Here is a 13,738-nt window from a genome sequence, read left to right on the forward strand (position 1 = left end):
CGAATGCATTACAAGTCCTGCACGTAATGGTGTTACCTTCCAGTAATGTGATGCTTGCAGTCTCATGATGGTGCGCTCGCTCCCCGTGATGCAATGTGATACTCACTCTCTGTGATTTGAAGCTATACTTGTCCCCCCCAATGACATGACACTATACTCGCTCTCCGTGACAAGATGCTTCAGGCACCTCGTCAACCACCACACACCTCGTGAGATCCGCTCAGGTTATATTATGGAAAGAGGCGGGAGGCTTTCTTGGCAGCAGGCACCCCTGGATGCACTAAATTCCACACGTGTTAATAGAAATGCCCTCGTGAACACAATCACACTCTGCAGCTCACCTTAGGCGGAGCGACGCTGTCTGGGAGAGAGCCTGAGGATGAGTGAGGAGGCAGTCGGCATGCTGTGCGGCGGGTTTTCACCTGTGGTGGTGTGCTGGTTTCCTTCTCACTCTCTGATGGACTAGTTACCCGAGTGCGTCGCTTACATCCAGACGCCAATCCCGTCTCCTGTGAAGACGACCGTGCACGTTCCTAAACAAAACAGGGAGAGGGAGAGAAGCGAGTGCTTTAGCAAGTTTGCGAGCTGGGGGAGTTTATTCTTAAGGTAAAGATGACAGATCGTCTTTACGGTTTTCTCTTCCCCTTCTCGTGCTTACACGCTCTGCTTTCCACAGTGAGATGGAATCTCCTACATCGGGCACACAAGGCAACTAACTGCTTTTCTTTCAAGCCTTTGGCAATTTTCACACCAACTTTCCCGAAGGCACTACCACAAAGCTACCAGCAGGCTTCCTCAGCAGCACGCGAGTGCCCATGCAATGTGTGCAGGATATTTTAACAGTGGGGCTGGCGTCAGTGGGGAACCTGTGCCTGCTCTCTGCAACACACAGTCTTTGCACTCAAATCTGGTGACTGCCGACGAGCGCCAGCCGCGGCTCAGTTGGTCCCACCCTGCAATCCGAGGAAAGGGGCCGCAGGTTCAAACCCCACTCCTGGCCTCGAGCACACGACCCAGGCCAACATCTCAGCACAGTGCTGAGGATGTGCTGCATGGTCAGAGGTGCCATCTTTCACGCGAGATGTTTAGGCTGAGGCAGATGCAGCTCCCTGGCCGTCCATCTCACTGCTGATTGCAAGACTTTTCTGTACATCAACTCGTAGTTATTACAGTGCCTGCAACATAGTAAAACACCCAAAGGCGCTTAAACGGAAGAAATTATCAAACAAAATCCAACATCGGAGCCACAGAAAGAGACACGAGGACAGGTGACCAAAAGCTTGGTCAAGGATTAAGCTTTTCAGGAGCATTTTGAAGGAAGGAAGCGAGGTGGAGGGGTTAAAGGAGGGAATTCCAGAGCTTGAGGCTAGCTCATAGGGAGCACAGAGTAGGGATAAATGGGGTCATTTTCATGTTGGCGAGCTGTAACTAGTGGTGTGCTACAGGCATCAGTGCTGAGGCCTCAGCTATTTACAATCTATATCAATGACTTGGATGAGGGGACCAAATGTATGGTTGCTAAATTTGCTGATGACACCAAGATAGGTAGGGAAGTAAGTTGTCACGAGGAGGTAGAGAGTCTGCAAAGGGGTGCAGACAGGTTAAGAGAGTGTACAAAAATTTGGCAGCTGGAGTATAATGTGAGAAAATGTGAACTTGACCACTTTGGCGGAAGCATGGGCAAGAAGCTAAATGGAGAGAGACTGCCGACCTCAGTGGTACAGAGGGATCTGGGTGTCCTGGCCCATGAATCAGGAAAAGTTAGTATACAGCTATAGCAAGTGATTAGGAAGGCAAATGGAAATGTTGGCATTTATTGCAAGTGGAATGGAATATAAAAGTAGGGAAGTTTTACTGCAGCTATATGGGGACTTCATGAGACCACATCAAAACTGTGTAAAGTTTTGGTCTCCTTATTAGAAAAAAGATACAACTGCATAGGAAGCAGTTCAGAGAAGGTTCACTCAACTCATTCCTGGGATGAAGGGCTTATCTTATGAGGAAAGGTTGAACAGGTTGGCCTTATACCCATTGCAGCTTAGAAAATTGAGAGGCGATCTTATTGAAACATATAAGAGCCTGAGGGGATTTGATAGGGTAGATATCAGGAGGATGTTTCCACTTGTGGGAGAGACTAGAACTAGGGGACACATTTTATAAATAAGAGGTCTCACTTTTAAGATGGCGAAGAGGAGAATTCTTTTCTCCCAGAGGGTCGTTAGTCTGTGGAATTCTTTTCCCCAGAGAGCAGTGGAGGCTGGGTCATTGAATTAATTCAAGGCTGAGTTAGACAGGTTTTTGGTCGACAAAGGAGTCAAGGGCTACGGAGGGCAGACAGGAAAATGAAGCTGAGACCATAATCAGATCAGCCACGAACTTGCCGAATGGCCTACTCCTGCTCCTAATCCTATGTTCCTCTTAAGGCCTAGGCAACTGAGGGCACAGACGCCAATGTTGAAGCAACAGAAATCCAGGATGCACAAGAGGCCGGAATTAGATGAGTGCAGGTATCTCAGAGAGTTGTGGGACTGGAGGAGATTACAGAGATAGGGAGGGACAAGGCCATGGAGGGATTTGAAAACAAGAATGAGTATTTTAAAATTGAACTGTTGCTTGAGCAGGAACCAATGTTAGTCACCGAGTACAGAGACATACACTCACTTCTCTGTGCTCAGTGTACTTTGAAAATAAATTGTAACCTGTGGGGTGCTTTGGGATGTTGCAAACATGCAACACATCATATAAATTCAAGGAGTTAGGGGCAAGAAAGCCCTACTTCATTTTAACCCCTAGTCGCTAAAATATGAACATATGAATTAGGAGCTAGAGGAGGCCACTCAGCCCCTCGAATCTACTCCGCCGTTCAATAAGATCATGGCTGACCTGATCGCAACCTCAACTCCACGTTCTTGCCTACCTATGATAACCTTCAACCCCCTTGCTGATCAAGAATCTATGTCTGCCTTAAAAACATTCAAAGGCTCTGCTTCCACCATCTTTTCAGGAAGAGAGTTAGTTCCAAAGACGCACGACCCTCTGAAAGAAAATAATTCTCCTCATCTCTGTCTTAAACGAGCAACCCCTTATTTTTAAACAGCGACCTCTAGTTCTAGATTCTCCCATAAGAGGAAACATCCTCTCCACATCCACCCTGTCAAGGCTCCTCAGGACCTTTATCATCCATAACTTGCTTCACCGATTGATGTCAGCTAACAACCTACTTGCTACACCAGGCAGTGATCCATTCAAATCAGCCAAAATAAAAGGGGCGTCGTTTTATAGAAATTGCATTAAACTCATACAGAACCTTGGCTAGGCCACATAGGGATGAGTGCCACAGTTCCAGTCTTCATACCAGTAAAAGAACATGGAAAACACAAAAAATAATTTAAATTCTAGGTCACTGTTTAAAAATAAGGGGTTGCCCACTTAAGGCAGAGATGAGGAGAATTTTTTTCTCTCAGAGGGGAGTCAGTCTTTGGAACTCACTCTCTTCCTCAAAAGGCGGTGGAAAGGGAGTCTGAGCATTTTTAAGGCAGAGGTAGGTAGATTCTTGATAAGCAAGAGGGTGAGAGGTAATCGGGTGTAGGCAGGAATGTGGGGTTAAGGTTACAATCAGATCAGCCATGTTCTTATTGAATGGCAGAGCAAGCTCGAGGGGCCGAGTGGCCTACTGCTGCTCCTAATTCGTGCGTTTATACAAGGAGGAAAACAGGGTAAAACTGTCAGGAAAAGCTGATTAACCTGGGGCTCTCTTCTTGTGGAAAAGAGAAGGCTGAAAGGTAGCCAGATATAACTTCGTCAAAATTATAAAAGGGTTGGATAAGGTAGGTGAAAAGGAGATGTTTCCACTTGTGGCGGAAATGAAGATCAGGGTCCATAAATATAAGATAGTCACTAATGAATCCAGTAAGAAATTTAAGAGCAACTTCTTTAGGCAGTGTGTGGTAGGAGCATAGAACTCCTACCACAAGGAATGGTTGAGGTGAGCAGATTGGATGTATTTAAGGGGAAACGACATGAGTATTTGAAGGAGAAAGGAATAGAAAATTAAGTCGATGGGGTCTGATGAAGTAGGGTGGGGGAAGGGGTGGGGGCAGGAACACCATTGGACCGATCGGCCTTGTGTGTGCTGCAAATCTCTGTCGGACTCACTGACCTGCTTCCTCCTGCCTCCTCCTCTCCCCGCTGGGGGCTGCTGTGGTGAGCCACCGGTTTGGGGAGAGTCCTCCACACTCTCAGCCTGACTTACTGGAGCAGCCACAGACCTCCTCTTGCCTCTGCCTCTCCCCGCTGGGGGCTGCTGTGGTGAGCCATCGGTTTGGGGAGAGTCCTCCACACTCTCAGCCTGACTTACTGGAGCAGCCACAGACCTCCTCTTGCCTCTGCCTCTCCCTGTTGGGCGTTGCTGTGATGTGCCATCGGTTTGGGGAGTTTGTTCAACGCTCTCAGCCTGACTTTCTGGAGCAGCCAAGGACCTCTTCCGGCCTCTGCCTCTCCCTGCTGGGCGTTGCTGTGATGAGCCATCAGTTTGGGGAGAGTCCTCCACGCTCTCAGCCTGTCTTGCAGGGGAGGCCACAGATTTCCTCCTGCCTCTCCCCACTGGGGGTTGCTGTGATGGACCATCGGTTTGGGGAGCTTGTTCAACGTTCTCAGCCTGACTTTCTGAAGCAGCCACGGGCCTCTTTCTGCCTCTCCCTGTTGGACGTTGCTGTGATGGACCATTGGTTTGGGGAGAGTCCTCCACGCTCTCAGCCTGAATTTCTGGGGCAGCCACAGACCTCTGCTTGGCTCTGCGGCCTCTGACAGTGGGAGCCTGAGGGCTTTCCTCCCCTGGGGGGCCTCGGTCATCATCCGTAGTGGACACAGAGATGGACTTTGGCCTGCCCCTGCCTCTCCTGGGCCCGGCCTGCAACCCGTCTACTGGCGTGGCAGCAGCAGTCTTGACGCTCGGCTCCGGGGCTTTCCGACGCTGACGCCGTCGTGTGTCACTGAGCCTCGCAGAGCTCGACTTCCGCTGTTGGTTTTGGTCTCTGGGGATGGCCGGATCCTCCGTCTCCGTGACACTCGGTCTCCTGGTGCTCCGTCTGCTGCTCATCAGATTCGGAGCTGGATCTGGGGCCAGGCTGCTGCGTTCCTCTGTGTCAGGACCGGCCACTTCACCTCTGCCAACTGATAGCGAATCTCCACTCTCTTGTACCAGTGACCTCGTCGTCTCTCTTGAAGCTTCTCCGTTCACCACCTCCTCACTGGCCTTAGCTGGCTCCTGTTCTGCTGCAGACAAGGAGTTCACTTCCTCATTCACTTGCAAGCCACAGCCTCCCTCCCTGGCCTCTGGGGTCACCATTTGGTCTGTCGCTGCCAGAGGATCTATGCCGCTCTCTTCTTTGGGAGCATCTTCCAGCAGACTCCAGCTGGTCTTTGGTGGGCTGTCGGGCTGGTCTTGCAATGTGGGAGCCGGGCAATCCTCAGAGGGTGAGGTGGGCACCGTCCCTTCAGCTTCTCCTGACCCCTCAGCACACTCCACCTCAGCGGCCGGGCTGTGAAGGCAGAAGGGCTGGGTTTCCTCATTGGCCCACCGGTCTTCCGGATTAGACACTGCAGGTCCGTCCACGCTGGATTCCGAGCCATCCCCCTGCTCATGTGCGGCTGCAACAGGACACAGGGTAGCAGCATCAGCCGTGAATGGCTGCGTGGCCTCTTCCTCTGTATTGCTCGCTGCTGCACTGTTACCTGCGGAAGAACAGAGTAGCTGTGTTATTGTTTCTAAAGTGTTTGCAGCTTTCTGACTTCTCTCACAGCTCAGTTGCGAAAACCACAATTGTTCTAATAGAACCAGGCTACAGGTTCCCTTCCCACTCTTCAGTTGCTTACAAGGGTCAGCTGTGGACCAATGGGCAGCACCTCCCCCCTCAGTATGAGAAGGTCATACAGGTCCTACTCAAGAGACTTTTAAAAAAAACATATTCAATCAGGGAGTGTGGGTGTTGTTGGCAAGGTCAGCATTTACTGCCCTTGCTGGGCCATTTCAGAGGGCAGTTAAGAGCCAACCACATTGCTGTGGGTCAGGAGTCCACGTGTAGGCCAGACTGGGTAAGGACAGCTGATTTCCATCTCTGACAGCAATCAGTGAACAGGATGGACAATCTGGTGGTTTCACGGTCACCATTACTGATGCTACACTTTTATTCCAGATTTATTTAATGAAGCGAATGTAAATTCTCCCAGCTACCCTGATGGGATTTGAACCCATGTCTCCTGATCATTGGTCCGGGCTTCTGGATTACTAGTCCAGTAACATAATCGGTGTGCTATCCTAAACATTCAGCAGATTGAACGCATATTTCAGATTGAACACATGTTTCAGACTGATATTCCTATTGCGGTGTTGAGAGAGTGCTGCACCAACAGAAACGCTGTCTTTGAGGGGAGATGTTAAACCAAGTCTGCCCTCTCAGGTGGATGTAAAAGGTTCCCATGGCGCTACTTCGAAGGTGGTCAGAGGAGTTCTCCCGAGTGCCCTGACCAATATTTATCCCTCAACCACCATCACTTAAAAAACAGGTTACTTGGTCATTATTCCATTGCTGTCTGTGGGAGCTTCCTGCGTGCAAATTGGCTGCCATGTTTTTCCTATATCACAAAAGTGTTTACATTTCAAAAGTACTGCTCTGCCTGTGAAGCAGGATCACAGAATTTTAACAGCACAGAAGGAGGCCATTCGGCCATCATGTCTGTACCGGCTCTCCAAATGAGCATTATGACCTAGTGCCATTGCCCTGCCTTTTCCCTGCCTCAGTGGTTTCTTTGTCCCCTCCCCCAGTGGTTTCTCTGCCCCTCCCCCAGTGGTTTATCAGCCCCCTGCCCCAGTGGTTTCTGCGCCCCCTGCCCCAGTGGTTTCTGCGCCCCCTGCCCCAGTGGTTTCTGCGCCCCCTGCCCCAGTGGTTTCTGCGCCCCCTGCCCCAGTGGTTTCTCTGCCCCCTGCCCCAGTGGTCTCTCTGCCCCCTCCCCAAGTGATCTCTCTGCCCCCTCCCCAAGTGATCTCTCTGCCCCCTCCCCAAGTGATCTCTCTGCCCCCTCCCCAAGTGATCTCTCTGCCCCCTCCCCAAGTGATCTCTCTGCCCCCTCCCCAAGTGATCTCTCTGCCCCCTCCCCAAGTGATCTCTCTGCCCCCTCCCCAAGTGATCTCTCTGCCCCCTCCCCAAGTGATCTCTCTGCCCCCTCCCCAAGTGATCTCTCTGCCCCCTCCCCAAGTGATCTCTCTGCCCCCTCCCCAAGTGATCTCTCTGCCCCCTCCCCAAGTGATCTCTCTGCCCCCTCCCCAAGTGAACTCTCTGCCCCCTCCCCAAGTGATCTCTCTGCCCCCTCCCCAAGCGATCTCCCTGCCCCCTCCCCAAGGGATCTCCCTGCCCCCTCCCCAAGGGATCTCCCTGCCCCCTCCCCAAGGGATCTCCCTGCCCCCTCCCCAAGCGATCTCCCTGCCCCCTCCCCAAGCGATCTCTCTGCCCCCTCCCCAAGCGATCTCTCTGCCCCCTCTCCCACTTGCACATTGTTTCTATTCAAATAATCATCTTGTCCTCTTAAATGCCTTGATTGAACCTGCCTCCACCACAATTCCAGGCAGTGCATTCCAGACCCGAACACTTGTGTGAAAAAGTTTTTTCTCATGTCACACTTGCTTCTTTTGCAAATCACTTTAAATCTATGCCCTCTGGTTCTTGATCCTTTTACGAGTAGGAACAGCTTCTCCCTATCTGCCCTGTCCAGTCCCTTCATGATTTTAAACATTTCTATCAAATCTCCTCTTAGCCTTCTCCTCTCCAAGGAGAACAGTCCCAACCTCTCCAGTCTATCCTCATAGCTGAAGTTTCTCATCCCTGGAAGCATTCTTGGAAACCTCTTCTGCACTCTCTCCAATGCGTTCACATCTTTCCCATAATACGGTACCCAGAACTGTACATAATATTCCAGCTGAGGTCTAAGGAGTGTCTTATATAAATTCAGCATAACCTGCCTGCTCTTCTACTCCATGCTCCTATTAATAAAGCCCAGGATACTATTTGCTTTATTAACTGCTCTCTCCACCTGTCCTGCCACCTTCAATGATCTATGCACATATACACCCAGGTCTTTCTGCTCCTGCACCCCCTTCAAAATTTCACCCTTTATTTTATATTGTCAGTCCATGTTCTTCGTACCAAAATGCATCACCTCACACTTCTCCACATTGAACTTCATCTGCCACCTATCTGCCCACTCCACCAACTTGTCTATGTGCTCTTGAAGTTCCACACCACCCTCCTCACAGTTCACAACACTCCCAAGTTTCATATCATCTGCAAACTTTGAAATTGTTCTCTGCACACCAAGATCTAGATCATTAATATAGATCAGGAAAAGCAAGAGTCCCAATACCGACCCCTGGGGAACTCCACAAACCTTCCTCCAGCCCGAAAGATATCCATTGACCATTAATCTCTGCTTCCTATTTTCAGCCAATTTTGTATCCACTTTGCTACAGTCCCTTTTATTCCATGAACAATAATTTTTCTCACAAGTCGGTTGTGTGGCACTGTGTCAAATGTCTCTTCAAAGTCCTCATCGACCTTTCTTGTCACCTCTTCAAAAAACTCCAGCAAGTTAGTTAAACACAATTTCCCCTTTAGAAATCCATGCTGGCTCTTCCTTATCAACCCATGCTTTTCCATGTGACAACTAATTCTTTCTGGAATAATTTTTTTCTAGAATCTTGCCCACCACTGAAGTTAAACTGGCTGGTGTGTAATTGCTGGGCTTATCCTTACAACCTTTTTTGAACAAGGGTGTAATGTTTGCAATTCTCCAGTCCTCTGGCACCACCCGAGTCTAGGGAAGACTGAAAGATTGTGGCCAGTGCCACTGCAATTTCTCCTCTCACTTCCTTCAATATCCTTGGATGCATCTCATCTGGTCCCAGTGCCTTGTCAACTTTATATACTGACAGTCTATTCAACACTTTCTCCTTATCAATTTTGAACCCTTCCAGTGACAGAGTTACCTCGTCTGTCACCATGGTCTGGGTAATATCTACCTCTTTGTTAAAGACAATGCAAAGTATCCATTTAATAACTCAGCCATGGCTCCTTCGTCCATGTGTAAATTCCCTCTTAGGTCCCTAATCAGTCCTATTCCTCCTATTATTTATATGTCTATAGAAGACTTTGAGATTCCCCTTTATGTTGGCTGCCAGCCTTTTCTCATAATCCCTCTTCACTTCTCTAATATGTTTTTTCACCCTCTGAACCTTCTGTATTCCTCTTGGTTCCCAATTGTATTTTCTACCTGACACCTGTCATAAACGCAATTCTTCTTTATCTTAATTACAATCTCCTTTTTCATCCAGGGAGCTCTAGATTTGTTTGTCCTACCTTTCTCAAAGTATGGAATATACTTTGACTGTGCCCAAACCAATTCTTTTTTGAAGGTAGCCCATTGTTCAGCTACAGTTTTTCCCACCAATTTTTCGTTCCAGTTTATCTGGCCCAGCTCCGTTCTTGCCCCATTGAAGTTGGCTCTTGTCCAGTTAATTATTTTTACTCTGGATTGCCTATCGTCCTTTTCTATCATCATCCTAAAACGTACAATGTAATGATCACTATCTCCTAAATATTCCCCCACTGAAACTTGATCTACTTGGCCCACCTCATTTCCAAGAACCAGGTCCAACAGTGCATCTTTTCTTGTTGGACTGGACACATACTGCTGTAGAAAGTTCTCCTGAACACAATCTAGGAACTTTTGCCCCTCTCCGCCCTTTACACTACCACTGTCCCAGTCTACATTCGGGTAATTAAAGTTTCCCATTATAACTACCCTATAATGCCTGCATCTCTCTGTAATTTCCCTGCAGATTTGTTCTTATACGTCCTTCTCACTAGTTGGTGGTCAATAGACTACACCGAACAATGTGATTGCACCCTTTTTGCTCCTTAGCTCTAGGCAAATTGATTCTGTCCTTGAGCCCTCTGGGACATCCTCTTTCTCCAGCACTGCAATGCTCTCCTTAACCAATACTGCCACCCCTCCTCCTTTCCTTCCTTTCCTATCCTGAACGCCTTGTACCCGGGAATATTTAACACCCAGTTCTGCCCTTCCTTGAGCCAGGTCTCTGTTATCACCACAACATCATATTTCCACATGGCCTGTAACTCTCCAATTTTATTTACTACACTCTGTGCAATCACATGCATGCACAGTAACCCTGATTTAGATTTTGTTACTTTCTCCCTTATCCCAATTTTACCTATCAACTTACTATTCTCTATGCTAATACAATCTGTCCCTCCCAGTACTTTGTGTACCCTTTGTGTTTCTCTTTAATATTTTTTTCTTGGTTCCCACACCCCTGCTGAGTTAGTTTAAAGCCCTCCCAACAGCACTAGCAAAATGCCCCACAAGGAACTCGGTCCCAGCTCTACAACCCATCCAGCTTGTACAGGTGTCATCTTCCCCAGAGTCAGTCCCAGTGTCCCAGGAATCTAAAGCCCTCCCTCCTGCACCATCTTTCCAGCCATGCATTCATCTGCCTTATCCTCCTATTTCTGTACTCACTGACACGTGGCACTGGGAGCAATTCAGAGATTACTACATTCGAGGTCCTGCGTGCTAATTTTCTACCTAGTTCCCTAAATTCTGATTGCAGGACTACATCCCCCTTCCTACCCAAGTCATTGGCACGAATGTGGACCACGACCTCTGGCTGATCACCGTCGCCCAGACGAACATCCTGCAGCCACTTTGTGACATCCTTGACCCTGGCGCCAGGGAGGCAACATACCATCCTGGAGTCACATCTACGGCCATAGAAACGCCTGTCTGTTCCCTTAACCAATGAATCCCCTATCACTATAGCTCTTCCATTCTTCTTCCACCCCTCCTCCACGGCCGAGCCGCTCGTGGTACCACAAACTTGGCTCTGACTGCACTCCTCTGAGGGACCAGTGCCCTCACCAGCTAATGGAAAACCAATTTCTGAGCTGGACCCCAGGGGACTCCTGCACTACCTGCCTACTTCTCTTGGACTGCCTGGCGGTCACCCATTCCCTCTCTGTCTCCAGGCCCTTAAGCTGCGGTGTGACCAACTCTCTGAATGAGCTATCCACGTAGCTCTCAGCTTGCCGATGTGCCACAGTGACTCCAGCCACCGCTCGAACTCTGAAACCCGGGGCTCAAGTTTCTGCAGCCGACAGCATTTCCTGCATATGTGGTCATCTAGGACACCGGTAGCGTCCATGACTTCACACATATTACAGGACACGCATTCCACTTGACTGAGCTGCCCTGCCATGGATTAACTCTACTTCCCTTACGTTAATTTTATTCTACTTTGGATTATTTACATTAATTTATTATATTGGCCCTAAGTTTCCCTTATTCCTGGCACTTTGCAGTTAAATCCAAATTTAGGAACTTTTAAAATATTATGCTTTTCTAATTTGCTCACCAGTTCCTACTTACCAAGGCCGCCATTCTTCCTTCTGAGCAAAGGTAGAAAAAGAAAGGAGCACCTCATCCCTTCTCACCAAACTCCCTCAGTCACCAAACTCCCACAGAAGCACTCTACTGCAGCCAAAGCCAGCACTATAAGATAGCCTACTTTTATACTCTCTGAACCTAGCCTCTGAAAACCTGATAACATAAGAACCAGGAGCAGGAATAGGCAATTCAGCCCCTCAAGCCTACCCTGCCATTCAATACGATCATGGCTGATCTCATTTCGGGCTCAACTCCAATTTCCCGCCCTCGCCCCATAACCTTTCAACCCGTTACTAATTAAAAATCTGTCCATCTCCTCCTTAAATATATTCAGCGTCCCGGCATCCACTGCACTCTGAGGTAGTGAATTCCACAGATTCACAACCCTTTGAGAAAAGTAATTCTTCCTCATCTCTGATTTAAATCGACCACCCCTTAGCCTAAAACTATGGCCTCTCGTTCTAGAATCCCCCACAAGGGGAAACATCTGCTCCACATCTACTTTGTCTATCCCTTTTAGCACCTTATATACCTCAATTAGATCTCCTCTCATGCTTCTAAACTCTAGCGAGTATAGGCCTAAACTGCTCAATCTCTCCTCATAAAAGAAGGCCTGTATCTCTGGAATCAATCTAATCTAGTGATTAAGCCAGTTATCTAATTAAATAGTTGCAGCTGCAAGCAGAGCCTGTATTAACATCGTTTTAAGGCTGGACTAAAACTCTCCTTCTTCCAACCCTAACAGCAACTTTCAGTTAACTGTTAAATCAAAGAAAGACTAGACTTTAGATAGAATTAACCCTTAATTTAACCCTTAAACTCCCTCAGTCACCAAACTCCAACTGAAGCTCTCTATTGCAGCCAAAAACAGCACTCCAAAGCAGCATTCTGGGACATCCTGACAGGCACTGTAGAATTGTGAATTTGTTCTTCTTTTCCTGGGGAAAGTGTCATATACCCTGTGAGGGAAGCACTGCTCAATAACTGGCAGGTAGCAGCTAGTATGAAAGCACCCAAGGGAAGATGCCTCACAGGAAAAACCCCCAGCGGTGATTCAAACCCCTCCAACATCAGGGCATGGCCATGTCACATTTCCAGGACAGAACTACACAGGCTTTGTGATGTGATCATTTATAACCACTACATGATTATCAGACATCAGACAGGGGAAATCGTAGCATAGTGGCAATGTCACTGAACTAGTAATAATGTCACTAGACTAGTAACAATGCCACTGGATTAGTAATCCCAAGGCCCAGCTAATACTCTGGGGACGTAGGTTCAAATCCCAGCATGGCAGCTGGTGGAATTCAAGTTCAATTAATAAAATCTGGAATTGAAAGCTAGTCTCAGTAATGGTGATCATGAAACTATCAGCGATTGTCATAAAAACCCACCTGATTCATTGATTCCCTTTAGGGAAGGAAATCTGCTGTCCTTACCTGCTCTGGCCTACACGTGACTCCAGACACAGAGCAATGTGGTTGACTCTTAACTGCCCTCCGAGGTGACCTAGCAAGCCATTACACAGTTCAAGGAGGGGATGGGCAACAAATGCTGGTCTTGCCGGCAACACCTACATCCTACAATGGAACAAAAAATATAGCCAGGAACTGAAGCTCACCACATGAAAAATCGCAGACTTGAACTCAGTATGACACTGCGCCCAGACGCTGCACCACCCCTAGAGCATTACTGTTTAGTACAAGTTGGAAGATCGTTCCGATTCTCTTGCTTACCCTTAGAGTTTCCAAGTTGACTCCCATGACCAAAACCAGAAGTAAATGGCTCTGGAAAAGGAAAAAAATTATGCAAGACACTGAAAATAGTGCAGAAGAGGATCAGTCTTTATCATTATTCCCCAAACATGGGACGTAGAAAACCAAAAAGAGCAGCTCAAAAAAAGGAATCTAGTTGCCTAAACCCCACTGGATGCACTTAACTCTTGGACAATAACAAGCCAATGTTCAAATCCTCATGAAGTAGGCCAATGTTCTGGTCTTCCTTTTGAATCTCTAAATAACCTGCCGGCATTTTAAATCTGAGAAGCTATTAATGGACACCTCTTTAAAAACCTCCATAAAGGTGGCTCTTAAAGCAAAGGAAAGGAAGAACCTCCATTTGCATCATACTTCTCACAACCTCAAATCCTGAGGCCATGAAAGGCATTATAGAATGCAAGTTCCTTCTTTTGTCTTGCCAACCCACAGACACAAAAGGAAAT

General features: G+C 48.0%; 1 protein-coding gene across 1 annotated transcript in view; it reads right to left on the bottom strand.

The window, feature by feature from the left end:
• mdc1 (mediator of DNA damage checkpoint 1) overlaps nt 1–13,738 on the bottom strand; it is a 59,743-nt gene that overhangs the window by 8,053 nt on the left and 37,952 nt on the right. Inside the window, exons 11-13 of the mRNA XM_078566473.1 lie at nt 13,254–13,304; nt 4,160–5,733; nt 342–533 (exon numbers count right to left, since the gene is read on the bottom strand). Coding sequence (XP_078422599.1) covers nt 342–533; nt 4,160–5,733; nt 13,254–13,304 — 1,817 coding nt within the window. The remainder of the gene's footprint in view (nt 1–341; nt 534–4,159; nt 5,734–13,253; nt 13,305–13,738) is intronic.

Source organism: Cetorhinus maximus, chromosome 21 (genome assembly GCF_964194155.1).
Source record: "Cetorhinus maximus chromosome 21, sCetMax3.hap1.1, whole genome shotgun sequence".
Taxonomy (NCBI): domain Eukaryota; kingdom Metazoa; phylum Chordata; class Chondrichthyes; order Lamniformes; family Cetorhinidae; genus Cetorhinus; species Cetorhinus maximus.